Source organism: Podarcis gaigeae (assembly GCF_964106915.1).
Source record: "Podarcis gaigeae genome assembly, chromosome: 4".
NCBI classification, from domain to species: Eukaryota; Metazoa; Chordata; class Lepidosauria; order Squamata; family Lacertidae; genus Podarcis; species Podarcis gaigeae.
Window position 1 is genome coordinate 101,073,165 of NC_139677.1, and position 27,999 is coordinate 101,101,163.

Consider the following 27,999-nt stretch of genomic DNA (forward strand, 5'->3'; position numbering starts at 1 on the left):
AGAGAGGCTGCTTAAATGTTGGAGCCCCTGCCCACAATTCCATCTCAATATTTGCTGTTACGAGAAGAATGATTCCGACTCGAGGGTTACCTCGCACGACCCTGTGCTAAAGTTAGTCCCCACAAAACTGGAGAGGTACCGTATTTTTCGCTCCATAAGACTCACTTTTTTCTTCCTAAAAAGTAAGAGGGAATATCTGTGCGTCTTATGGAGCGAATGTGTGGTCCCTGGAGCCGAATTGCCCAGTGGAAAAAAGCAGGTTGTGCTTTCTTTTTTTTTTTGAAAGAGGGAGGTGGGTGTTGAAACCAAGCTGCTGATCGGTGAGTGATCGGAAGCGAGATAAGGGAGGCTAGCAATAAAGGAGGCTGCCTGGGAGGGGGGAGGTAAAAGCACATGGATCCTCAGGATTTTTGCATTGGGTCGCCCCAAATTCACCATCAGATCACATAGCAGGTCCATGGCGACAGCCTGCACCAAAGAAATCATGCATCCACTGTTTTCATGGTTACAAAGCATGGATCCACATGGATCCTCAGGATTTTTGCATTGGGCTACCCCAAACTCACCGTCAGATCACATGTCTGTGGCCATAGCATGAACCACAAAAATCATACATCCACTGTTTCATTCAGAATATGTTTTTTCTTGTTTTCCTCCTATAAAAACTAGGTGTGTCTTATGGCTAGGTGTGTCTTATGGAGCAAAAAATACTGTAATTCTCACAGGGCTTGCTTCCGGGCAGGGGCAGCGCTCCTGTCCCCAGCCTCAATAGCTGTAGCACGAGCAGTTTTTCTCCGGACTGCAGCCAGGGGTTTTATAACATCAGGTCGAAATCCAACTGGTGCAGCACTTGGTTGTTTTGGGGGTGGGGAGGTGGGACCAGGCTTGCCCCTGTGTGGGCATGCTTCCCACCTTGCGGTGGGCAAATGGGTCAGTGGGTCCTATCTTCTGCCCTCCCTGCAGATGCCGGGGACAACCATTGGGTCTGAGCCCCATACGCCCTTTGGGTTTCTTCCTGTGTTTCGTTCCAGGGCCCAAACATCATCCCGGCAGACATCATCTTCATCGTCAAGGAGAAGATCCACCCCAGGTTTAAGAGAGAAGACGATAACCTGATCTATGTGGCCCCCCTCCCTCTGGGGAAGGTAATGAAGGCATTCTGGGAGCCAAAGTAGCCCCCTTTTCCTCCCCAGGTTTCCACCTTCGCTGCATCAAGCAGTTGGTCCCTTCCCTTTCCCGCCCCAACCTGGCCACAGTGATCCATGCGACAGTCACCTCCAGGCTTGACTACTGTAATTCGCTCTACGTGGGGCTGCCCTTGAAGCTGTCCCAGAAACTCCAGCGGGTGCAAAATGCTGCAGCGAGGCTCCTCACGGGGTCTCTGCCATGGAAGCATATTCGCCCAGTGCTTTTCCAGCTGCACTGGCTCCCGGCAGAGTACAGGTTCAAGGTGCTGCTTTTGACCTTTAAAGCCCTTCCCGGCCTAGGACCCTCGTACCTACGGGACCGCCTCTCCCGGTATGCCCCGTGGAGGACCTTAAGGTCCATAAATAGCAACACCCTATTGGTCCCGAGCCCTAAGGAAGTTAGATTGGCTTCAACCAGAGCCAGGGCCTTTTCAACTCTGGCCCCAGCCTGGTGGAACGCTCTGCCTCATGAGACCAGGGCCCTGCAGGATCTGAGTTCTTACCGCAGGGCCTGTAAGACAGAGTTGTTCCGCCTGGCCTTTGGCTTGGAGCCAGTTTGATTCCCTCCCCCTCTTTCTTTTTTCCTTTTTCCTCCTGTGATGAGGCTGCATTTTAATGTTGTATTTTAATCTTGTTTTTAAGTTGTATTCATTCAACTTGTTTTTATAATTGCTTGTAAGCCGCCCTGAGCCTGGCCTTGGCTGGGGAGGGCGGGGTATAAATAAAACATTATTATTATTATTATTATTATTATTATTATTATTATTATTATTATGCCCCTTCTGCTTACTATATGTTACCAGGGAGTCTAGCAGACTAACCCTCTTCTCAGGATCCCTCCTGAGCTAACTGAAGACGGCCGAGCAGAGACTCGCAGAGAGGGGCAGCGGGCAGCCTCTTCTGAAGGCCAACACCTCAGCTCTGGCCTCGATTTCCTTTCTTTCTTGCCAGTGAGTCCTGGCAGCTTGAGAACGAAAGGTCTCACGGGGGAATTTCAGTCCCATGTTTGAAGAGCACAGCTAGAATTGAATCCCCGCAGCCTGCCTGCATAGAGGGAAGTGCTATGGGGGGGCGAGAAGTGTGTGTCCCTTCCTGCCTTTGTCGACGTCGCCAATCCTCTATTGGTAAAACCTATTTGGTGTTTCGCAACTTTCTGACTAGTTGCAGGACCTTAGCCAGACCTAGCAGAGTAAACACAGAATCCACGGAAGCAATTGGCAACTTTGCTGCAGACAGGATGGATGAAGCAGGAACCAGTAACTTGTAGTTAGGTGTTTATTATATACAGTGGACTATTTACAGGAACAGAACGTGGATCTTATGCTAGCTCTCTCTTACACGACTCACAACTCCTACACTGAAACACAACTCTGAACTCAAACACTGAACCTCTGAACACTGAACTAACACATTCCAGTTAGTAGACCATTAATTACCACTCCATTGAGAGAGCTTGACCAATCAGGGAGCAGTCTCCATGTCTCTGTTATCACCAGGCAGACTTACTCCTTCAGATTGCCTTCTGGCTGTCTGCCAAACCTTAATTGACTCTGTGTGAGTAGCTGCACGTACACAGTTTCCCAACATCCTCTTCCATCCGCGTGCTCAGTGTCACTGCAGAGCCTACTTATTCTTAGGTTTGTAGTCGCCGCCACCCCTCCAAGGAGGCTTCCCGTCGCTTCTCTGTGTGAAGCCCTGTTCTGCTTCCAGAGGCAGGCCCAGCACTCATGCAGGGACAGGGAGTACGGACTCCTCCACAGAGCCAGCCGTCCTCAAAACGCTGGACGTAAGCCGAGAGCCAAGCTTCTCTGTACGCAGGAGTCAAAGTGTGACTCCGCTAATATTTATTGTCATTGTCCCGTACAGAACAACGAAATTGAAAATCTACATCAGACATTCAGAAACCAACAAGCCTGCTATCCCAGCCTGGTTAGCCCCCTAAAAACTCTGATACCCCATAATTAAATACAATATACTCCCATAGAGACTACCTTAAAGGTAAAGGGATCCCTGATCATTAGGTCCAGTTGTGACCAACTCTGGGGCTGCGGCGCTCATCTTGCTTTATTGGCTGAGGGACCTGGCGTACAGCTTCTGGGTCGTGTGGCCAGCATGACTAAGCCGCTTCTGGCGAACCAGAGCAGCGCACGGAAACACTGTTTACCTTCCCGCCAGAGCGGTACCTATTTCTCTACTTGCACTTTGATGTGCTTTTGAACTGCTAGGTTGGCAGGAGCAGGGACCGAGCAACGGGAGCTCACCCCGTCCTGGGGATTCGAACCACCGACCTTCTGATCGGCAAGCCCTAGGCTCTGTGGTTTAACCTACAGCGCCACCCGCAGCCTTAAGACTACCTTACACTGTGTTTAAAACCAAAACCACATTTGGATAGAAGCTGTTTCTCAGGCGGCTAGTCCTAGTCTTTATAACCCTGTACCTTCTTCCAGAAGGCAGAAGCTGAAAGAGATAATTTCCGGGGTGCACACTATCCTGCGCTATCTCTACAGCTTTCTTATGGCACCTGGAAGCGTAGATTTGATCCAAGGTGGGAAGAGTGCGCCCAATTATTCTCCCTGCAGTCTTTACAACCCTGGACAGCATTGGGTTTTCCCTGACCACACATACAGGAGACTCCCATTGTAATTCAGAAATTAAGCATGCCTCAGCTGCCCAAAATTTAGGCTACCTTAACCTTGGTATTCTGTGAACCGTCCTGAGATCTTACGATGAAAGGCAATATTTAGATCTAATAAATATTGCCTGCTCTCAGCCTCCGGCACTTTGCTTTGCAGGCTCTGACCGGGTGCACCGTGGATGTGAGGACCCTCGACGAAAGGCTGCTCAACATCCCTCTCAATGACATCGTACAGTAAGTGCCTGCAGCCCACAGTCCTTATCTCAGGAATCCTAAGAGTTTTAGAGCTGGAATCCAGAATGCGGCAGCTAGACTGGTGACTGGGAGCAACTGCCGAGACCACATAACACCAGTCCTTAGAGACCTGCATTGGTTCCCAGTACGTTTCCAAGCACAGTTCAAAGTGTTGGTGCTGACCTTGAAAGCCCTAAAACGGACTTGTATACCTGAAGGAGCGTCTTCACCCCCATCGTTCAGCCCGGACATGGAGGTCCAGTGCTGAGAGCCTTCTGGTGGTTCCCTCCCTGTGAGAAGCCAAGTTACAGGGAACCAGGCAGAGGGCCTTCTCGGTGGTGGCACCCGCCCTGTGGAACGCCCTCCCATCAGATGTCAAGGAAATAAACAACTATCTTACTTTTAGAAGACATCTGAAGGCAGCCCTGTTTAGGGAAGTTTTTAATGTTTGATTCTATTTTTAACAACAACAACAATTTATTATATATACCCTGCCTGTCTGGCCGGGCTTCCCCAGCCACTCTGGGCAGCTTCCATCAAAATATTAAAATACAGTAATGCATCAAACATTAAAAGCTTCCCTAGACAGGGCTGCCTTCAGATGTCTTCTAAAAGCCTGGTATTCTGTTGGGAGCCGCCCAGAGTGGCAGGGGAAGCCCAGCCAGATGTGGGGTATAAATACAGTGGTGCCCCGCAAGACGAACGCCTCGCAAGACGGAAAACCCGCTAGACGAATTTCCCTATGGGCTTGCTTCGCAAGACGAATGTCTTGCAAGTTCCTGCGGGTTCCCCCCCCCTTTCCCCCCTTTTCCTAAGCCGCTAAACCGCTTATCAGCTGATCCGCTGATAAGCCACTTAACAGCTGATCGCTAAAAGCCGCTAAAAGCCGCTAATCCGCTAAGCTGTCAATGGGCTTGCTTCACAAGACGAAAAAACCGCTACACGAAGAGCCTCACGGAACGGATTAATTTCGTCTTGCGAGGCACCACTGTAATAAATTATTATTATTAAGCACCATCTTCGAATGCAGAAGCCCCTGGTTCAATCCCCAGTGGTGTCTCCCCTTTTCTACCCCCCCCCCCGAAACTGCTGCTGAATCTGACTCAGGCCTCTCTTTTACCTTCAGCCCCAAGTACTTCAAGGTGGTGCCAGGAGAGGGAATGCCCCTGGCCAGCAACCCCACCTGCAAGGGGGACCTCATCATGTACTTCGACATCCTCTTCCCCCAAAGGCTCACCCCGGCCAAGAAGGAGATGCTGAGACACGCGCTCCTGACCTGAGCAATGCCACCCCCCAAAAGCCCATCCCTTTGCTCCTCTCCTTGCCCCCCCCTTTTCTTCAAAGAAATAAAAGCTGACTATTTTTGCCAGATTTTGGTCCTCCCTTCTTTGCAACTGCTGGTCCGGGGAGAAGCACCCACAGCCCCACAACCCGCACAATTGCTGACAAACCTGGACAGCATCTTAAAAAGCAGAGACATCACCTTGCCAACAAAGGTCCGTCTAGTTAAAGCTCTGGTTTTCCCAGTAGTGATGTATGGAAGTGAGAGCTGGACCATCAAGAAGGCTGATTGCCGAAGAATGGATGCTTTTGAATTGTGGTGCTGGAGGAGACCCTTGAGAGTCCCGAGGACTGCAAGATGATGAAACCTCTCCATTCTGAAGGAAATCAGCCCTGAGTGCTCACTGGAAGGACAGATCCTGAAGCTGAGGCTCCAAGACTTTGGCCACCTCATGAGAAGAGAAGACTCCCTGGAAAAGACCCTGATGTTGGGAAAGATGGATGGAGGGCACAAGGAGAAGGGGACGACAGAGGACGGGATGGTTGGACAGTGTCCTCGAAGCTATCAGCATGAGTTTGACCAAAGGCAGTGGAAGACAGGAGTGCCTGGTGTGCTCTGGTCCATGGGGTCACGACTAAATGACCACAAGTTGAGGCCGACAATGCAGAGGCATATTTACAGATCTGCAGTAGAGTGGTACCTTGGTTCTCAAACACCTTGGTACTCAAACAGCTTGGAACCCAAACACTGTAAACCCAGAAGTAAACGTTCCAGTTTGCGAACTTTTTTCAGAAGCTGAACATGCTCTGTTTTGAGTGCCATACTTCCATTTTGAGTGTTACGCTGAGTTCTGTCTGTTTTTGCTATTTATTTTGTGTTTTTGTTTTTGTGACTGTGTGGAACCGAGTTCAGCTACTGACTGATTGATGGTGTGACTGCAGTATATTGTTTATTGCTTTCATTTTATGGATCAGTGGTCTCGCTAGATAGTAAAATTCATGTTAAATTGCTGTTTTAGGGGTTGTTTTTAAAAGCCTGGAATGGATTAATCCCTTTTGCATTACTTTCTTTGGGGAAGCTCGACTTGGTTTTGGAACGGACTTCGGAACGGATTAAGTTTGAGAACCAAGGTACCACTTGAAGGTTGCTTCCACCTGCAGATCTCTCTTCCCAGATCAAGACCTGGTCCATGGGCCAGCGAGAGGTACCGGTATTTCACATTTGCTTGGTCGATTTGAGCCGCCTTGTGGAATCAGATATGCACCCACGATGGAAAAACCCAAAGACGCCGCAGGAACGAGCAAGGGGCAGCTTTGTACTTTAGCTTTATTTTTAAAAAACAAGTCATGCACGACACAAAAGGTGCTTAAAATAAAAATCCACCACCACTTTCCACCATCACGGACAGCGCCACCGAAACGTTAAAACACATAAGAAGCCTCACAATGCATTTTTCTCTACTTGGAAAGTTTTTTAAAGTTGTGCACCGTTAACAGAGACACGAGGTGCTTTATTAAGCTCTGCAGAAAATCCTAAAGAAGGGAGTCGCTTCCCAGAACAGAATGCAGACTGCAAGGACAACCTGGGCTGGTGGATTGGGACCCGAAAGGTTTCCTGTTTGCCAGAGATGCCTTCAGCCAGGAAGGGTGAGGGCGCCAGATTCCCTCTCCACCAGTCAGCATCTCCTACCAGCAAGCTTGATGCCAGGGAGACAGAACCGCTGGCCAGAAGGCTTTGCCAAGTTGCAAACAGGCAACCCTAAAAAAAATAAAATACAGGCTTTTGGGGGAGCCTAAGAAAGGTCGTCTGTTTTTTCTCTCTGCCCAATGGGACAGCCACACAATTAACTGGAGCTACAGGGCTTATGCCGACAGCCTTGCAAGATGCGTAACGGTTTCCAAACAAAACCCAGTTTGCCTGAAACTGACCTTGACTCAAGAGGGACAAAGCAGTGGCAGTCCAGATTTTTGTGTGCAAGCAAGACAAGGTCCCTTGCCGACTCGCTATAAAGTGGGGAGACACCGTGCCGCATGGAGGGTTTTTTCCTCCCCTTCTGGGGGGCTCTAAGACTGGAAGCAATCCTTGCACCGAATAAACAACTTTTAAAAACAAAAGTTTATTGAAATGCAAAAGCAAGGGAGGATTGCTAGGCAGCCCAAACTCTGCTTGCAAATCACCAGCACTTTATAAATAAATTGGCAGGAATCTGCACCTTGCTTGGTCAGAGCTACCCGCAAGCAGCAAGCGCTGCCTTGCCCCAACCTGGTGCACTCCATTTGTTTCGGACTACAATTCCCATCAGGACCCAAGCCAGGCTGGGGCAAGGCTGGGCTAGTCACTTGTGAATTATTCCAAGCATCTCTGCTTGGGGGAAAAAAGCACAGCCCTGGGTAACGGGGGTAACTGACGTTATCTAGTATAGAATATCTAAAGCACAAATTTATAACTCTGTGCGGATGTTACAGATAGAAAAAGGGAACTGGAGCTCTCTTGCAAGTTGAGCCCTTGTGGTCTAAATTCCTCAGAGCTTAATAAAGCACTCGTGTCCCGCAGTTGAAAAGGAGAAAGGTAGACCGGACCGTAACATGTTAAGAACAAATCACTTTGTAAAAGCAGCCAGGAGCTTCTGTTTGTAATGAAACGGAAGCCACATAAACGTTAAGACAGGAGTAGTTTAAAAAATGATAATATGGGAGAAAAGACGAGGGAGAGATCTAGATCGAGGATCCGTTGCGCACGCATATGTGCAAGATCTGTGAAATGCACCAGCCCGCTAGCTCAGAAGGGGGCTTCCCGCGATCCGCGGGCCGCCATCATGGCTCGCTTCAGTTGCTCGTAGGTCACGAACATCACCACGTTCCAGGATCCCAGCCGCAAAAACGAGGGAGTGAAGCTGAGAGACGGAGAGAGAGACCAGGCAAAGGAGAAAAACAGAGCTGGAGTTAGAACAAATGGAAAATGACAGGAGAGCCTGTTGATGGATGGCAAGGGGCGTTATTGCTTTTGTTACTAAGAGATGTATTTTTGGGTTTTTTTATATTGCAAACTGCTTATAAAGGGCCAGGGCCTTTTCAGTGATGGCCCCGGCCTGGTGGAATGCACTGTGCCAGTAGACCAGGGCCCTGCAGGACTTGATTTTCTTCCACAGGGCCTGTAAGACAGAGCTATTCCGCCTGGCCTTTAACCTGAATTCAGCCTGATCTTTTATTTCCCTTCTCTTCCCTCCCCCTCCCCTTTTATGAAGATCACCCACTCTGAGACCCCACAGCTAATTCTCCCCTGGCCTCCTCGATGGCCCAAGTAGGACCAATTCAGCCAGCTAGCCCTGGGGATTATTTAATTGATTTTTGAATTTTATTGTTATTCATGTTTTTATACTGTATTTTAAGCTGCTTTTACAATTAAGTGTTTTAAATTTGAAACTGCCTTGGTCACACTGGTTGATGATCTCCGGCGGGCTAGGGACAAAGGTGAGAGCTGTTTCCTAGTTCTGCTGGATCTCTCAGCGGCATTTGATACCATCGACCATAACATCCTTCTGGACCGTCTTGAGGGGCAGGGAGCTGGGGGCACTGTCATACAGTGGTCCCGCTCCTTCCTCCTGGGCCGTGTTCAGAAAGTGGGGGGGGGGGGTGAGTGCTCAGACCCGTGGGCTCTCACTTGGGGTGCTTACTTGGGGTGCTTCAGGGTTCCTTCTTCTCCCCCATGCTTTTCAACATCTACATGCAGCCGCTGGGAGAGATCATCAGGGGGTTTGGGCTGGGTGTTCATCAGTATGCGGATGATACCCAGCTCTGCCTCTCTTTTAAATCAGAACCAGTGAGGGCAGTGAAGGTCCTGTGTGAGTGTCTGGAGGCGGTTGGAGGATGGATGGCGGCTAACAGATTGAGGTTGAATCCTGACAAGACAGAAGTACTGTTTCTGGGGGACAGGAGGTGGGCAGGTGTGGAGGACTCCCTGGTCCTGAATGGGGTAACTGTGCCCCTGAAGGACCAGGTGCGCAGCCTGGGAGTCATTTTGGACTCACAGCTGTCCATGGAGGCACAGGTCAAATCTGTGTCCAGGGCAGCTGTTTACCAGCTCCATCTGGTACACAGGCTGAGACCCTCCCTGCCCGCAGACTGTCTCGCCAGAGTGGTGCATGCTCTGGTTATCTCCCGCTTGGACTACTGCAATGCGCTCTACGTGGGGCTACCTTTGAAGGTGACTCGGAAACTACAACTAATCCAGAATGCGGCAGCTAGACTGGTGACTGGGAGCGGCCGAGACCATATAACACCGGTCTTGAAAGACCTACATTGGCTCCCAGTATGTTTCTGAGCACAATTCAAAGTGTTGGTGCTGACCTTTAAAGCCCTAAACGGCCTCGGTCCAGTATACCTGAAGGAGCGTCTCCACCCCCATAATTCTGCCCGGACACTGAGGTCCAGCGCCGAGGGCCTTCTGGCGGTTCCCTCATTGCAAGAAGCAAAGCTACAGGGAACCAGGCAGAGGGCCTTCTCGGTAGTGGCGCCCACCCTGTGGAATGCCCTTCCAGCAGATGTCAAAGCGATAAATAACTACCTGACATTCAGAAGACATCTTAAGGCAGCCCTGTTCAGGGAAGTTTTTAACGTGTGATATTTTACTGTATTTTTGGTTTTTATGGAAGCCGCCCAGAGTGGCTGGGGAGGCCCAGCCAGATTGGCGGGATATAAATTATAAATTATTATTATTATTATTATTATTATTATTATTATTATTATTATAAATTTGTTGTTAGCTGCCCTGAGCCTGGTTTTTGGGCCAGGAAGGGCGGGGTGTAAATTATAAATTATTATTATTATTATTATTATTATTATTATTATTATTATTATTATCATCATCATTATTATTTATTATTATTTGTGAGCCTCGGATGAACGCTGACAAAGGAATTTAGCAAATGAGATAAAAGGTAAAGGGACCCCTGACCATTAGGTCCAGTCGTGACTGACTCTGGGGTTGCAGCACTCATCTCGCTTTATTGGCCGAGGGAGCCGGCGTACAGCTTCCGGGTCATGTGGCCAGCATGACTAAGCCACTTCTGGCGAACCAGAGCAGCGCACGGAAACCCCGTTTACCTTCCTGCCGGAGTGGTACCTATTTATCTACTTGCACTTTGACGTGCTTTCAAACTGCTAGGTTGGCAGGAGCAGGGACCGGGCAACGGGAGCTCACCCCGTCGCGGGGATTCGTACCACCGACCTTCTGATCGGCAAGTCCTAGGCTCTGTGGTTTAACCCACAGCACCACCCACGTCCCATAAGGAACAGGTAGCCATGAGCAATGATGGCTGGTGCCCATTGAGACTGGTAGGGCAGAAGGCAAGTAGTCTGCCACTAGGTGGCAGCAGAGCCCATGAAAGGAAGAGCCAACTACTGTATTTTTCCATGTATAAGATGACCCTTCTATTTTTGAACCCAAAATTAATAAATCAATATTGCTTGAGTTGTCGAGCTTTTTTTTTGGGGGGGGGGGAGATTTCCCTTCACTTGATGCCAACAACGCCCCCCCGTATTCACTACCCGTGTATAAGCCAACCCCCCCAATTGTTGATAATAATTTTTATTTGTTTTTCAGTTACAATAATTCAATGATAGCTTCATAATAACAGTGCCGAATTAAAATACCATACCCTAATACAAATAACTCAGGTGCCAAATTATATAATTTAGGTGGCCCGCCGCGTGCTAGGATTGACAGCTTGATGATTCACTTTGTTTCTGCGTTCCAAAACCTTATTGATTTCAATTCCATTACAGTCGTAATAGCAAGCCCTTATTCACCAGCTGCAATATTTATAACTTCTATTCGTGTTAACGCATTAAATAATTTATATGAGATCTTCACTTGTAGACCCATAATTTTTGCCATTTTTTTTAAAAGAAAAAAATCGTCTTATGCATGGAAAAATATGGCAATTCTTTGTCTTGTCCCCATCTTCCTCCTGTTTCCCACATTGCACAAAGGGGAACTAAGGAGGAGGAGGAAGATGAAAGGCGGAATTGCCCCCTGGGCTGTTTGCAGGGCCGAATTTAGGTTTGATGAGGCCCTAAGCTACTGAAGGCAATGGGGCCCTTTATATGTCCAGCTGTCCTTTGTCAACAACAAATGGTTACTGTTTTGTGTGTTGAATATATGCTATATCAGGGGTCAGCAAACTTTTTCACCAGGGGGCCGGTCTACTGTCCCTCAGACCATGAGGGGGGCTGGACTATATTTTGAAAAAATAATAATGAATGAATTCCTATACCCCACAAATAACCCAGAGATGCAATTTAAACAAAAGCACACATCCTACTCATGTAAAAACACCAGGCAGGCCTCGCAAATAACCCAGAGATGCATTTTAAATAAAGGCACATTCTACTCATGTAAAAACACGCTGATTCCCGGATTGTCCGCGGGCCGGATTTGGAAGGCGATTGGGCCGGATCCGGCCCCCGGGCCTTAGTTTGCCTACCCATGTGCTATATGGTAATTGATGGACCTAATAGGTATCTAAAGCCATTTGCACATAACAAAATATGTATTTCATCAAAGTAATTGTTGAACTGAAATACAATTAAGAAGAAGTATATTTTGGGGGAGGGACGCGGGTGGCGCTGTGGGTCAAACCACGGAGCCTAGGGCTTGCCGATCAGAAGATCGGCGGTTTGAATCCCTGCAACGGGGTGAGCTCCCATTGCTCAGTCCCTGCTCCTGCCCACCTAGCAGTTCAAAAGCATGTCAAAGTGCAAGTAGATAAATAGGTAGCACTCCGGCGGGAAGGTAAATGGCGTTTCTGTGCGCTGCTCTGGTTCGCCAGAAGCGGCTTAGTCATACTGGCCACATGACCCAGAAGCTGTACGCCGGCTCCCTCGGCCAGTAAAGTGAAATGAGCGCCGCAACCCCAGAGTCCGCCACGACTGGACCTAATGGTCAGGGGTCCCTTTACCTTTATATTGGGGGGGGCAAGAGAATGGGGCTCTACGCTATAGCTTGTTTAGCTTATACGTAAATCTGGCACTGGCTGGGTGCAAGGAAGAAGACATGCCAGCAGGGGCTGGATGAAGGCGGGTTGAGGCTGGCGGGGGCACTTGCCTCCGTTGCCCGGGGGTCTCCTGTTGCGGACAGCCCAGTCGCCCCACCCTAATTCCCAGATCCTGCCAACCTCCTGCCCCGCGGGGGCCTTCAAGGGAGATGGAGACTCACCCTTTGTAGAAGGCAAGGGGCCCCTCCTTCCGCAGCATGGCGAGGGCACACTTCACGGCACTTCCGTATTGGCCGGGGGCAGAGTTCATATATCTGGTCTTCACTACGTCGACAGGGGAGGCGATGACGGTCGTGCAGAAGCCGGCTCCAAACGCAGAGGTGAAGTGGCAAGGGAGGTTGTCTGCAAGGACAAGCGGGAGGGAGGCATCGTGAGCCGGGAAGAAAACCAAATCTCTTCCGCAAAACGAGCCATTGCGGAATATGTGGCTGAACAACAACACGGAAAAGCTAAAGCCGAAAGCTTGTGACGTGGAAGTTGCACAAAACAAATGAAATACTGTTAAAATCCCTGGAACAAGAAGTAATCGACTATACAGTGGTACCTCAGCTTAAGTACTTAATTCGTTCCGGAGATCCGTTCTTAACCTGAAATTGTTCTTAACCTGAAGCACTTTAGCTAATGGGGCCTCTCGCTGCTGCTGCGCCGCCGGAGCACGATTTCTGTTCTCATCCTGAAGCAAAGTTCTTAACCTGAAGCACTATTTCTGGGTTAGCGGAGTCTGTAACCTGAAGCGTATGTAACCCGAGGTACCACTGTAAATATTATCTTGTAGAAATCCACTAAATTATAAAAATCAAAAAGCCTAAGGGAAAAAATTAGAAAAACCTAATTTTCTTCCTTAAAGGTTTTGTTCTATTTTAGGTTTTGATTATTGTCTCCCAAAGCAACTGCTCTATTCCGAACTTAAAAATGGAAAGCGTAATGCTGGTGGTCAACAAAAGAGGTTTAAAGACTCTCTCAAGGCAAATCTTTTAAAATGTTGTGTAACCACTGACAACTGGGAAACACTGGCCTGTGAGCGCTCCAATTGGAGAACAGCCTTTACCAAAGGTGTCGTGGGCTTTGAAGACACTCAAACTCAGGACGCAAGGGAGAAACGTGCTAAGAGGAAGGCATGCTTGGCAAACCCTCACCGTGATCAACTCCTGCCCGGAAACCAATGTCCCCACTGTGGAAGGACATGTGGATCCAGAATTGGCCTCCACAGTCCCTTACAGACTCACTTCTAAAACCGTGTTTATGGAAGACAATCTCACTCGGCTACGAGGGATCGCCAGGAAGAAGAAAAAGCCCAGTGTGGAGAACCCTGAAAAATCAACATTTGTCTGTATGAACTTACAGACTTTAGCTATTGCAGAAAAAATGCACGTCTCCAGTCCATGTTTAGGGCTTTAAAGGTGCTGAAGCCCTAAATGGCCTCAGCCTTGTATACCTGAAGGAGCATCTCCACCCCCATCGTTCAGCCCGGACACGGAAGTCCAGCTCCGAGGGCCTTCTGGCGGTTCCCTCTCTGCGAGAAGCCAAGTTACAGGGAACCAGGCAGAGGGCCTTCTCGGTGGTGGCACCCGCCCTGTGGAACCCCTCCTGGGAGATGTCAAACAGATAAGCAGCAATATGCAATTTTACATGGTGATATTAAACTGTCAGAACCCTTTGGTGATCTGCAGGAAGGATCCACCACAGCGTGGGCAACGTTTGCAGGAACCTCGCAAGAGGTGGACCCTCCATGCATCTCAAAATCCAGGAGCAACAGCCTGGACCTGTCGATCGCTCCTCACCTGTCATGAGGTTGTACTTGAGCAGAGCATCCTTGATCAGGTCGTAGGTCACCAGCTCAGCGCAATTCACAAGTGCGTTCCGGGTTATATTAGGGGAGGTACCTAGACAAAGCGGAAGCAAAAAGTATTTGATAAATTCAACAGTGTAAGTTTTGATGGATTAATAATGGAAAACTGAATGGTTTAGTTTATGGTTTGCATTCATGTTATGCAAAATGAACCAAGGAAAGTAAGAGAGTCCGTGTACTGGTCCAGTAAACGCTTCCGCTGCGCAACCAGCAACAGTTCTCTTTGCAGAGCATTAATTAAGTCCAGTGCACAGATTCTTGTTGCAGTACAAGCTTCAGAGACTCAGCAGCAAAGAAATAACGACACAGGGAAGCCTGTCTTTCCAAAGACAGGTTTATTGCCGAAAGATAACAGAAACACCTCCGGAGCTTTCAGACATTTTTGCTTCACGCCCCACAGGCAGAGAAAACAAACACTCTTTATATACTGAGCAACTTAACGAGCTTGACTACTTAAAGTCACATGACATTGCTAACTTGCCAGCGTCTTAGGTTTCACACCCTAACAGAAAGTCGTTGATATTTTATGGTTGTTTAATATTTTAAATTGTAAAACAGATTTTTTTTTAAAAAAAAGCAAAAGAAGCACCAAGGCGAAATCTCTTTGTAACAGGGCATGAGTTTGCTACTCTGAATTGGGCCACCGTGATATAGTGCTCAGGGCGCTGGACTTGGACCTGGGAGACATCAGGGTTCAAATCCCCGCTCAGCCACAAAACTCACTGGGTGGCCTTAGCCAACCTCACAGGATCGTTGTGTGGATGATATGGGGAGGAGGCAAACTGTTACACCACCTTGAGCCGCTTAGAGGAAAAGATGGGATATATAAATGCCATAAGCAAAATAATAATGGCTTGGAGGACTTTGGAAGCGTCGATTCTCCCTTTGCCGAAACCCAAATTTACTGACCTTTCCAGAGGCCTCGAACCCCTTCCTCTCTCGCGATGGTCTTGTAGGCGTCGAGGGTCCCTTGGTACCGCCGGCCGCCCTCCATGCGGGCTTGGGCTTGGAATCTCACTTTGACCACATCGGTCGGCTGGGCCACGGCGACAGCCATCGCCCCGGTGGTGCAGCCAGCGAGAAGTCGGCTGCCAATACCAGCATCTGCCAAAATCAGAACGCAGCCATGTAAGAACAGGATTCATTCCCAAAAATAGAATTACAAATGAGCCTCTTTCATGTGTATCATAAATGTACAAAGTCACTGAGAGGTGTGCGCTTTCTTTGGCCGGGTAATCTCATTTATATTAGGTCTAACTGGAGGCAAACAAACTTCTTATTGACCCAAAGAAGCCTTGCTTGGTTTGCTGATCTTTCCTATTTGTCACAGAGTTGGAAATCCCTGTTCGCAACAAAAAGTCGTGGAGAACAGTAGAAGAATAGCCAACGCTCTGGAAGAGAGGCTTAGATATACCGTTTCTGATTCTATAGCCAAATTTATTTTACTATACTACAGTGGTACCTTGGTTCTCAAAATGCCTTGGTACTCAAACAATGTGGAACCCAAACACAGCAAACCCGGAAGTAAGTGTTCCAGTTTGCGAACTTTTTCCGGAAGCTAAATGTGCTCTGTTTTGAGAGCCACACTTCCGTTTTGAGCGTTATGCTGAGGTCTGTCTGTTTTTGCTATTTATTTTGCGTTTTTGCAGCTCTTTTTTTGTGTGACTGTGTGGAACCCAGTTCAGCTACTGATCCTTGGCCCCAGAGAGGCCCAAGTCCACTTACGCTCGGAGCCCTTGGTGTAGAAATGCTTCACCGAATCGTACAGCCCGATGCGGACAGAGGCGAAGCTCATCTGGCGCTGCAGGCCGGCCACCAGCCCATTGTAGAGGCTCCGGGGCCCCTCGTTCTTCACCATCGTCGCCATGGTGCCAAAGACCCCTCTGTACTGCGCCGTCCTGGCTTCCACAGCCACCTTGTTCTCCCCTTGGATCTGCTCAGGAGGAGAAGAGAAAAAAGAGAGAGAGAGAGAGAGAGAGAGAGAGGATGAAGAAACTTAAGAGTGAACTAGAGCCTGCCTGCCTGAGCTCAGAAGCAACATTCTGGTGCTACTTTATCCCAGGTTCAACAAGCAAGACAGGGGACTTTTTCAAACACTCCCTTTTCCCTACAAGAGTGCTTTGCCAGCTAGGAATATCTCCTGCACGTAAGTCCAGCTAACTTTGCACATGTTGTATGTTTTGGTAGGTGTTCAGCGACGAGCGTCCCACTTCTGACACCAAAGTTGCTGCCTAACCTTGACTTCTGGATGACAGATGCTGGCTGACTTAGGCAATTTCCCTGCAGGGTTATATACAACTCCCTGGAGGGGCTTGCTAGCACAAGCCTGCATCAGGGCTTCTCCTTCGCAAAGGAAAGGGGAGTTCTGGGCTGTGCGGGGAAAACGTCGCTTGGGGGCTCAAGTACGGAGGCTCACACCAAATTCTCAGCTGGTCAGGCTTTGTTCAGCAGTGCATTGCAGGACAGAGGCCAGACAGCCTGCAAGAGCTTTCCATTGAGACATACTCTATATTGGAATAATATATCTGGCAGAATCCGAGACCAGGGAGAAGAGTCGGTGGAATAAGATTGGAAAAAAATTAAAGATTATTTACAGAAATATTGTAAAATTAATGAGCTTTAGAAAAATGGTGGAATGAAGTTATATGGCTTTGGCAGAAATGTTATAAGGAACTAGGTACAGATTGTTAATGTATTAAAAGGGGGGGGGAAACAAGGTTAGAATATGTTAAGATTAATTACAGGACAGAAAACAGAGGAAGATGGAAAGGAATTGCTGAAACAGTTAATTGAAGTGGAATACAAAAAGGGAGGCGTGAGGAAGTCAATGAAACAAGTGAATGAAAGCTAAGTTTGGAAATATTGGAAGTGTTTTTAATTGTTCTTGTTTTGTTTTGTTAATTCAATGTTCTATGTAGTGTTTTTGTTTTTGTTTTTGTATTGTATTATATTGATTTGTTTAATTCTTTTTTTTTGTAACCTTTAAACTCTTAATAAATATTATTTAAAAAAATATGGGAATAATATATCTGCCATCTTAGGTATTCATCCTCTGGCCAACGCCCGTCCACCACCCATGCCCCATCTCTCGATCCAACTGTGGTCCTTGAAAACATTTCCTCAACCCATTTTTTTTTTACTATACGTGCAGAGGCCCTCCTTGTACCTATGTGGATATGGTTTTCACTTTTAACAGAGTGCTAAGTTCCTCTTAACCTAGACAGCATCTTAAAAATCAGGGACATCACCTTGCCGACAAAGGTCCGTATAGTTAAAGCTCTGGTTTTCCCAGTAGTGATGTATGGAAGTAAGAGCTGGACCATAAAGAAGGCTGATCGCCAAAGAATGGATGCTTTTGAGTTCTGGTGCTGGAGGAGACTCTTGAGAGTCCCATGGACTGCAAGAAGATCAAACCTCTCCATTCTGAAGGAAATCAGCCCTGAGTGCTCAGTGGAAGGACAGATTCTGAAGCTGAGGCTCCAATACTTTGGCAACCTCATGAGAAGAGAAGGCTCCCTGGAAAAGACCTTGATGTTGGGAAAGATGGAGGGCACAAGGAGAAGGGGACGACAGAGGACGAGATGGTTGGACAGTGTTTGACCAAACTGCGGGAGGCAGTGGAAGAGAGGAGTGCCTGGTGTGCTCTGGTCCAGGGGGTCACAAAGAGTCGGACACGACTAAACAACAACAAGTTCCTCTTATGCTGGTTCCCACCAGTTTTACATACGTGACACTGATCTCACCGATAACGGGTTTTGCAGAAATCCCATATCAGCTGTTCCTAAGCGGACAGTGGGCACCGTTAATTCAGGGTACCTGAACCTAACTTTTGGGAGCTGCTCCCTGCCCACAAAGGAGTAGTTGGAAAAGACATGGAACAACAACCTCTGGGTGTGGCATCTGCTGGGGCTCACCTGCAGCCGGACTTTAGCCGTGTCCAGGGGGAAGGTGATTAGGTCTGCAATGCAGGCAGCCGTCCCGGCTCCAACGAACTTCACAGCAGCCGTCGGAGGGACGTCGGTGGGCTTGAATCCAACCATTTTAAACCAGCCTCACGCCTGGGTTTTTTTGAGGAGATGAAGGAAGCAGCGAGGGTCGCTGCTGGGTGCCGATGTAGGAAGTGGACAAGACCAATGAACTCTGCCCCTGTCTGGGGAGAAGAGAAGACACCCTTAAAATCCAGGTGCAAAACATGGAATAAATAAATAAATAAATAAATAAATAAATAATCATAGTTTAGAGCAGTGTTTCCCAACCTTGTGCCTCCAGATGTTTTTGGCCTACAACTCCCATCATCCCTAGCTAGCAAGACCAGTGGTCAGGGATGATGGGAGTTGTAGGCCAAAAACATCTGGAGGCACAAGGTTGGGAAACACTGGTTTAGAGGTCCCAGGGCCTAAGGAAGTCAGACTATCCTCCACCAGGGCCAGGGCCTTTTCAGTGATGGCTCCGACCTGGTGGAATGCTCTGTCCCAGGAGACCAGAGCCCTGCAGGATTTAAACTCCTTCCCTCAGGCCTGTAAGACAGAGCTATTCTGCCTGGCCTTTAATTTGAATTCAGCCGCTCTGAGACCCCACAGCTAATTCTCCCCTGGCCTCCTCGCTGGCCCAAGTAAGACCAATTTAGCCAGCTAGCCCTGGGGATTATCTAATGTTTATTTCCCCTAAATTGATTTTTGAATTTTATTCTTATTCATGTTTTTATACTGTATTTTATGCTGCTTTTATCATTAAGTGTTTTAAATTTGTTGTTAGCCACCCTGAGCCCCGTTTTTGGGCCAGGAAGGGTGGGGTATAAATAAAAAATTATTATTATTATTATTTATTTATACCCCACCCATCTAGCTGTGTTTCCCCAGCCACTCTGGGCGGCTCCCAACAGAATAATAATAATAACAACAACAACAATAATAATAAAGTGACAAAACATCAAACTTTAAAAACTTCCCTAAACAGGGCTGCCTTCAGATGTCTTCTAAAAGTCAGGGCAGCAAACTCCAATTGTTATTGGACTACAACTCCCATCATCCCTAGCTAGCAGGACCAGTAGTCAGGGAGGAGGGGAGTTGTAGTCCAAAAACAGCTCAAGACCCAAGTTTGGGAAATCCTGCTGTCTCGGCTGATTTGGAGATAACAGAACCAGCTTAGCTTGCTGCCTGGGCTCACTGCTATAGCCTATTCCTGATCCTCGCTTTGTCTGATACACAATAAGATTCGAGGCTTCCTATTTAGGTTAAGAGTTCAGCATGCTGTCCACTCCCTAAACTGTGGTTCATCTTCATTACGCTTTCTGAAAAGCCACCTTCCTAAATGACGGTTCGAAGTTTCGATCAAGGCACAGTTAATTTTAATCACTGTTTGTCAAGACTGAACAACACAACAATCTGCAATTAATCTAGAACAGAGACACAAAAGCTTCCTGTCTCCTCCACAATAACAGAACTAGGGCTGCCAGACGTACGGACATATGCAGGATTCTTCCATCAAAAACAGTGTCCGGGTGGAATTTTCTATAATCGGTTAAAGTGTCTGGGGAAACCCATATCCGAAGTGTTGGCTTTTTTTGGCAAATTTCCTTAAGAAATCTCAACTACTGTTTCTAATCTAATCCAGAATAGCTCAACAACTGGTATTTGAAAGCACTGCAGCCTCTAGAGCGATGGAGTCAGTACAGTGCAATAATAATAATAATGATAATAATCCCAAAAAAAATATTAAAATACAGTGGTCTGTTAAACATTAAAAGCTTCCCTAAACAGGGCTGCCTTCAGATGTCTTCTAAAAGTCTGGTAGTTGTTTATCTCTTTGACATCTGGTGGGAGGGCGTTCCACAGGGCGGGTGCCACCACCGAGAAGGCCCTCTGCTTGGTTCCCTGTAACTTGGCTTCTCGCAGTGAGGGAACCGCCAGAAGGTCCTCGGAGCTGGACCTCAGTGTCCGGGCAGAATGATGGGGGTGGAGTCACTCCTTCAGTGCCAGATTTACAGTGGTGCCTCGCAAGACGAAATTAATCCGTTCCGCGAGTCTCTTCGTCTTGCGGTTTTTTCGTCTTGCGAAGCACGGCTATTAATGGCTTAGCGTCTTAGCAGCTTTAAGAAAAAGGAAAAAAACTCGCAAGAACTCGCAAGACGTTTCGTCTTGTGAAGCAAGCCCATAGGGAAATTCGTCTTGCGGAACGACTCAAAAAACGGAAAGCTCTTTCATCTAGCGAGTTTTTCATCTTCCGAGGCATTCGTCTTGCGGAGCACCACTGCACATATAAGCTAAACAAGCTATAGCTTAGGGCCCCACTCTCTTGGGGGCCCCCAAAAAACTTTAAAGGGAAAAAACTGGATGTACATTTCCAAAATATAAGATAAAAAACAATAAAACCTACATACAGCAAGAGTGTTTCGTGCTGTGAAGGCTCCTATGATGTAAGTAATGGGCCGCGCCTGCTCCCTAAAACATCACTGGTTTGCTCATTTCTGTATCAATTACTTTGATAAAATACATATTTTGTTATGTGCAAATGGCTTTAGACACCTATCAGGTCCATAAATTACCATAAAGCACATATTCAACACACACACACAAAAAAAACCCCAGGGACCATTTGGTTTGCATCCAAGCCAACTGCCATCCTAAACCTGGTGGGTGAAGAAGATGCATCAAAGACATATGCAAAAAGAAGAATAAAAAATGGCACTCAGGCAAGGAACTTTGGCCTGCTGACCTTTGATTCACAGGTCTGAAAATCTGATAAGTAGAAGCCATCTCCAGATAATAGAGATATGACTCCAGTCCGCCCAGATCAAAGCAGCCACACCCGAATGCTGCCTCAAAATGCTGCAACAGCAGCCTGGTTGCTAGCAATGACCTTTGCCGAAGTTCCCTTTTCTATTTACTGCCTGGACTGAGTCAGCGTTAACCGGAACCCGGCTGAATCACACATTGCGCGTGGGAAGCAGGGACAGCCCACCCACGTCATTTTACAGCTTTCTCACTGAGCAAACTAACTGGAGAACCTGGGAATGGATGCAATTTATCCTTTATTATCCTTTATCTAGGAAGCTCAGGCTGCAACCCTCACCAACCCTCCCTCTGCTCCCATCTCAACAGCTTTCGCTCGGCTGAAACGCAGCCTTGTTGTCACGTCCACCATCACAACTTCTGCTTCCCCCCCTCTGCCACTGGCATGTGGCCCCCAGAAAGTTAGGAGGCCCTCGATCTCAACAAGGATACTGTTATGTACTGAGTTGAATAGGGTCCAAAATGCAACAGTCTGATTGGTCCTAGAACAATAGAGTCCAGAATGCAGCAGCCTGATTGGTCCACAGGAGCCACCCAATCCAGCTCCAGGTGGAAGTGAATCCGCAACCTGATTGGCCTACAGGTGAATCCCAGAATTAGCCAATCACGTGGGGCCCATTGTGTAAATAATGTATATAAAGCAGACATTCTGGGGGACCTTCCATTCCTCCTCACCACTATGAGCTGAATAAAAGGTAAAGGGACCCCTGACCATTAGGTCCAGTCGTGACCAACTCTGGGGTTGTGGCGTTCATCTCGCTTTATTGGCCAAGGAAGCCGGCGTACAGCTTCCGGGTCATGTGGGCAGCATGACGAAGCCGCTTCTGGCAAACCAGAGCAGCACACGGAAACGCAGTTTACCTTCCTGCCGGAACAGTACCTATTTATCTACTTGCACTTTTGACGTGCTTTTGAACTGCTAGGTTGGCAGGAGCAGGGACCGAGCAACGGGAGCTCACCCCGTCGCGGGGAATCGAACTGCCAACCTTCTGATCGGCAAGGCCTAGGCTCTGTGGTTTAACCCACAGCGCCATACACTTTCGACTCTGAGTATATTTCAGATACCCTCCCCAGATTTTGGCCGTTAAGGAAATCACAGAACAGCCTTCCCCCACGGCAAACCGGAGTCGGTTCACCCCCTCCACTTTTTTCTTCCCTGTCTTTCTATATCACCCGACGGGTGCAATACAGAATGGAATATATAGTTTTACAACTCTCACTCTGGTATTGAATGGGTGGGGCACCCAGGATGACCCCCCCCCCCTGAAAGTAAGAATTGAGCTCAAAAGTGCATCTTACAATGAGATGGTGCCTGCAATATCCTGGAATGACGAGGGCTCATTATCACAGAGGCAGGTGAATTAGAACATAGAGATTTGCCCTTGGCACCTTTATGGCACAATAATGGCGCCTTAGGGCTCCAGTGTTCTCCCTATCCCATGATGCAGCGCAAGTGCGTGATTTTAAAATAAAAGCCCACTATTCTGACTATCTTGAAATAAACTCTCCAAAAGCACTTGGGAACCTGGTGCCATCCAAATGTTTTGGATTATCACTCCCATCAGCCCAGACAGCTTCATCTCCATGCATCGTACTTGCTGAGGGTGATGGGAGCTGTAGTTCCAAACACCCAGAGGGCAAAGGCTGCTCTGTGGTGAAGTATCTCCACACCATGGATTTAAAAAAAAAATGTATGTTTGGTGGAAGCAAATTAATACATTCAGAGAGGAACAGGAAGCCCAAGTTTAGGGAGAAAACGCAACTTCTGCAACGGGTACTCTGATGACTCCCCAAATATTTATTTTCTTACAACTGTTTATGCAGCACATATTCTTGCAGGGATGGTCAAACCCATCAGTGACTGCAAACAAGATTTTTGGGAGTTACTGCTTGTTAAGTACTTGAGGAGGCGGCTTTGTCAATTTGCAAACGTGCCAGTGTTTTGCTGAGAGACTGAGATAACTTGGCCTGGCAGAATTGGCTGGAAGAAAACTGGCTTAATGATCAGAGCCAGAGATTGTATCATTATGGTGAAATTTTGAGGGCAAAAGACCCCAACATGGTTTGCAAGCAAGCAAGGTGTAAACAGATTAGCTACACCAAGCTAATCATATGCCAAGGAATAACTGAATGGATTTTCCTTTCATCCTGTACACATTATGGAAAGAGCAAGCAAATGTTTCCTTAAGTTATTCTGCTACTTGGGAAGAGAACTGGGGTTATCCAGGGCAATGAGAGCCCTTCTGAGACAATTAAATCCCATCCCACACCAACTGAAAATCTCCAGAAGCTGAGCTAGAAGCCAGCTAGATTAAAACAGGTGCTGTCTGTACATTTTCAGACCTACATTTGCATCCCGGGGTCTCAATTGCCCGCTCCATTGTTAAAAATCAAAGCAGGAATGCTGTTTTCAGAATTCTCAGGAACCAAAACCAATTTCTGCAACTTGTGCAATATACTGAGAACCAATGTGGTCAGATATAAATGCAGTTAATATACCTAAAGGTAAAGGGACCCCTGATCATTAGGTCCAGTCGTGGCCAACTCTGGGGTTGCAGCGCTCGTCTTGCTTTATTGGCCGAGGGAGCCGGCGTACAGCTTCCGGGTCATCTAGGTAGCATGACTAAGCCGCTTCTGGCAAACCAGAGCAGCGCATGGAAACGCCGTTTACCTTCCCGCCAGAGCAGTACCTATTTATCTACTTGCACATTGACGTGCTTTCGAACTGCTAGGTGGGCAGGAAGTTAATATACCTAGAACTGCACTGCTGAATACATAGACTTCTGAATTGTCAGTTTGGCAAGTCCCAGATAGAGAGGATTCAAAGTTTTTTCTCTCTGCATGATTTTTCTCCTGGTATTCAGAGCGAGCAACAAGATATACAGTGGTACCTCAGGTTAAGAACTTAATTCATTCTGGAAGTCCGTTCTTAACCTGAAACTGTTCTTAACCTGAGGTACCACTTTAGCTAATGGGGCCTCCTGCTGCCGCCATGCAATTTCTCTTCTCATCTTGAAGCAAAGTTCTTAACCGAGGTACTATTTCTGGGATAGCGGAGTCTGTAACCTGAAGAGTCTGTAACCTGAAGCATCTGTAACCTCAAGTACCAGTGTACCAAGCATCCCCCAGAAGTCTCATTAATGCAGGCCCTCTACCATTTTTGAGATTTCTTCCATGTATTAGCAAGTGTATCTTTACAACCAAACAGGACTAGAAACTTAAAGCTTATTCAAAAACTCAAATGTTTCGGAAGAGCAGTATTGCACCCAGCACCCTATTTCCCCGCACTTGTGTACTGTTGCAACACAGAGAGAGCTGTGATTTTACGCCATAGTTGTTCTCAAAGTCGTAGCTTGAACCTGAGAAGCCGTCCTCACCTTATTCAAGTATTTCAGGATGCTGGCAGGTCGATCAGGATTCTCTAAAGGTGTCCCGTTCGTCGAAGTTGCTCAAGACCACCACAGTCTGAGTCCCTTTACTTTCCATAGAAAGACGGTTTGAAAGACGACACCTAATAATCATACTATTTATCCTGCGAAAAAGAAGAACAGAGGAAAAGCTGTCTGAGAAACTGGGGCAACAGCTCAGGTTGAGGTTGTCAGGATTCTAGAAGGATGCCAGAGAGCAGCCGACTTCTAAGATGCCAGCCTGCCAACGCTAAACCCTTATCTGGCTTTGCCACACCTCAGATTTGCATTAGACGCCAACAGCTTCTAATTCACAGCTCACCAGAGTCCAGCAATCCTCAAAGACAGAACCGGTTTAGACTGGCACCCAATAATTGCAGAAGCACCGGAAAAAAACAAGAGCCATCTTCAAGTCCACCGATGCAAAGCAGCACCCAGATAAAAACCGTTTAGGTGAACTTTGCAACGAGAGGACATGTAACAGCAAGAAGCATCGTAATCGCCCTTGCGGAAGGGAATCCTCTTTTTGCAAGACCGGCACACACCTGTGCTAGCCACGCTTTAACACACCAGGGAGGAAGGCAACAAGATCTTGCAGATCTCCACCAAACCAGGCCATAATCTGCAATGAGTCCCAATGAAAAGAGGCGTAAAACAGGCCCCAGCAAGCTTTGCTAAGCCTCTTTCCATTGGCAACACGGAAAATAAAATTAACTGGCAAGCTTTCCGAGTTAGGTAGAACTCTAGCTTTTCTTTTTAGCCAAGGAGAGAACTTTTGGGTCACCCTCCTCTCCCCCAGGGTTGCAGATGGTAATTTGCAAGGAACAAAAGTTAGAATCAATTGCTTTTTTTTAAAAAAAAAAAAGTAACAGATTTGGAAAAAGGGAGAGAGGCAAGTGCCAAAATTTGGAGAGATGCAAGCGCCAAAGGATGAGTGCGATTTGGTTCAGGGATTGTTTCGGAAAACGACAATTAGGTAAGGTTGCCTTTAAATGGGAATTGAACAACACACACGCACACGCACACACTCCCATCCTGCTAAAACAATAACCCTATCTAGAGCAGAATCTGCAGCTCAATCTGGTAGCTGCCAAATGTTTTGGATTGCAGCTTTTCTGACCCCAACCAGCAGGATGGTCAGTGGTCCGAGATGTGGACCAGAGTGGAGGGGGGGGGCAGGGGCCTCGCAACATCTGAAGAACCCCTGGTTTGCCATCCCTGTCCTAGAGAACTGAGCTTATGCCCCAGCAGTGCTGGCCACACAGGGCGTCAAGTTGACCAATAATAATAATAATAATAATAATAATAATAATAATAATAAACCACCTATATTTATATGGGTGCCTACCAAAAGTTTGGAACACCAAATTTTCTGCTTGCTCAGGGAGAAAGCCTGCCCTGCCCCCAGAAGCCTTATATGCAGAAGCAAAGAAAAATGGTGATAGCTATAAGCAGTGCAGTGTAGCGGTTAGAGCAGTGGTTTTCAACTGGTCGGGATGCCATGGGCAACACAGCCCTCTGTGCCTCTTTCCTTCCTTCTCTCCCTCCTCTGATGGCCTCTCGCATCTTTGCCTCCCAAAGGCTTGCACAGCTGTTTGTTGCAGCAGCCCCTGCTACAAGCTCCACAGGCGAATGGTGGCTCTGGCGCTGGCCAGGGGGTGCTGGTTGCCAGGAGCTGAGGCGGCCTTGGAGTAAGCAAGCAAGTGGGCGAAGGAAGCCCAGCCAGCCAGTCTGCCAGGCCCTCGTTTTGGGAATGGACGGACAAGTCCCAGTGCCCTGTGGGGCAGTGTGAGGGGGTGCCTCTCTTTGGGGCAGGGAGGGGGCAGCTCAGAGACCAGGGACGGCCGCAGCAGATACCCAGAGGATTCCCAAGGAGAGAGAAGAGGAGAGGAGCCTGAGGGAACCCCCCACAAGGGAGGGTGTTCGAAAAGGGGTGAGGGGCTGCCAGCTCTGCAGGCAAGGGGTGGCACAGCTGGGTTCCTGAGCCCCACAGGGCTGCCACAGAAAGAACGCAGTTGGTCAAGGGAGCCGTGGACTCAAAAAGGTTGAAAACCTCTGGGTTAGAGTATCAGACTAGGACAGGGGTAGGCAAACTAAGGCCTGGGGGCTGGATCCAGCCCAATTGCCTTCTAAATCTGGCCTGCAGACGGTCCGAGAATCAACGTGTTTTTACAGGAGTAGAATGTGTCCTTTTATTTAAAATGCATCTCTGGGTTACTTGTGGGGCATAGGAATTCATTCTCCCCCCCCCTTCAAAATATAGTCCAGCCCACAACATGGTCTGAAGGACGGTGGACCGGCCCCCTGCTGAAAAAGGTTGCTGACCCCTGGACTAGGACCTGGGAGACCCAGGTTCGAATTCCCCACTTTGGCCACGAAGGGTGACCTTGGGCCAGTCCTTTTCTTCTCTCAACCCAGCTTCCCTCACCTGGTTGTTGTGGGGATTAAATGAGGAGGGAGGGGAGAGCCAAGAACACCCCCTTGAGCCCCGTGGAGCGAAAAAAGTGGTTTTTATGTAGGCAGCCCTGCTCAAGGAAATCTCTAATGGTTGATATTTCACTGCTTTTATTACTTTGATGGGGGCAGCCCAGGGAGGCTGAGGCAGCCCGTCAGATGGGTTGCATAAATACAAATTATTAATTATTATTATTATTACGTGTGTGATTATTGTTTGTGTGCGTGCTGCAAATTGCTTTGATATTTTCTGTGCAATTGAGATGTGCAAGTACCAAAAGAAGATACAAGGTAAAAAAGTGGCTACAGAAATGCGAAGAATTTGTAAAAGATGTTGGGGAGTCAGAAAGAGGAAGGGAAGGCGGTAGATGCTTTTAACAATGTTTTAGGTTATGGATTTGTGTAATGAAAAAATTGAAAACTCAATAAAAATTATGGTGTTTTTTTTTAAAAAAATAGATGTACAAGTCTACATATAAAATACTTGTGCATCTCAATTGTGCAGATAATGTCAAAGCGATTTACGACAAACACACAAATAATTGTAAATATATACGCGTAAAGCTTTTGGGAAGGCCAGACCAGCCCCCTAACAAAGGCGCACAGAGATGCTTGCTGGCAGGAAGGCAGAATAAAGGCGGCGGCGGCGGCAAGAGGGGGGTGATGAAAAAGGATGTGGGGTGCGCAGAGGAAGATGAATGAATGAATGAATGAATGAGAAGAAAACGCACCCCCGGGGTATCAAGGGGACCCTGGAGAGGAAACCCCACCCATGGGAGCAGGTTGGAGCGGGTAAAAGGAAAAAGGACCACCCCCACCCAAAATAACCCCCCACCCAGCTCACCTTATACCGAGGGGGAGAACAAAACACCCGCGAGGGAAGCAGAGGTAGCTGTCGGCAGCGAGCGCCCAGATGCGGCGGCGATGATGGATGCGCACGGAAGGGCGATGGAGACGCCGGGCGAGCGAAGGCAGAGCGAGGCAGGAGCGGCCGCCTCTTTATACCGCCTCCGGCGCCGCCTCCTGCCCGCCGGCCGCGCCCACCACCCGCCCGTTTGCCGGTCCGCGCCCCCTTCCGCACGTGCGGAGCCCAAGCGCCCGCAGGA

General features: G+C 47.9%; 2 protein-coding genes across 3 annotated transcripts in view; one reads left to right on the forward strand and one right to left on the reverse strand.

Moving 5' to 3' along the window:
• Positions 1 to 5,425, forward strand: part of DNAJB13 (DnaJ heat shock protein family (Hsp40) member B13) — an 11,383-nt gene extending 5,958 nt beyond the window's left edge. The window contains exons 6-8 of one of the 2 annotated variants that reach the window (XM_083737125.1): positions 1,032 to 1,145; positions 3,980 to 4,056; positions 5,183 to 5,425. In XM_083737125.1, coding sequence (XP_083593251.1) covers positions 1,032 to 1,145; positions 3,980 to 4,056; positions 5,183 to 5,336 — 345 coding nt within the window. In that variant the 3' untranslated portion in view covers positions 5,337 to 5,425. Of the gene's footprint in view, positions 1 to 1,031; positions 1,146 to 3,957; positions 4,057 to 5,182 lie in introns of both variants that reach the window. The other variant, XM_083737126.1, reaches the window with a different exon arrangement.
• Positions 5,426 to 6,646: 1,221 nt separating this feature from the next.
• On the reverse strand, positions 6,647 to 27,879 carry LOC310843671 (dicarboxylate carrier UCP2). Its single transcript, XM_083737314.1, has 8 exons — positions 27,738 to 27,879; positions 24,410 to 24,564; positions 18,156 to 18,391; positions 15,967 to 16,174; positions 15,151 to 15,345; positions 14,174 to 14,275; positions 12,554 to 12,734; positions 6,647 to 8,231 (listed from the first exon to the last, which is right to left on the reverse strand). Exons 3-8 carry the CDS (start codon positions 18,279 to 18,281, stop codon positions 8,117 to 8,119), a joined length of 927 nt encoding a protein of 308 aa, XP_083593440.1. The 5' UTR covers positions 18,282 to 18,391; positions 24,410 to 24,564; positions 27,738 to 27,879; the 3' UTR covers positions 6,647 to 8,116.
• Between the last annotated feature and the right edge of the window lie 120 nt (positions 27,880 to 27,999).

Coding starts and splice junctions, on each gene's coding strand:
- LOC310843671 (XM_083737314.1), bottom strand. CDS start 18,281: ATGGTTGGATTCAAGCCCACCGACGTCCCTCCGACGGCTGCTGTGAAG. Junction 16,175..18,155: donor CGGCTAAAGTCCGGCTGCAG/GTGAGCCCCAGC, acceptor CCTCCTGAGCAG/ATCCAAGGGGAGAACAAGGT. Junction 8,232..12,553: donor CCCCTTGCCTTCTACAAAGG/GTGAGTCTCCAT, acceptor TCCGTCTCTCAG/CTTCACTCCCTCGTTTTTGC.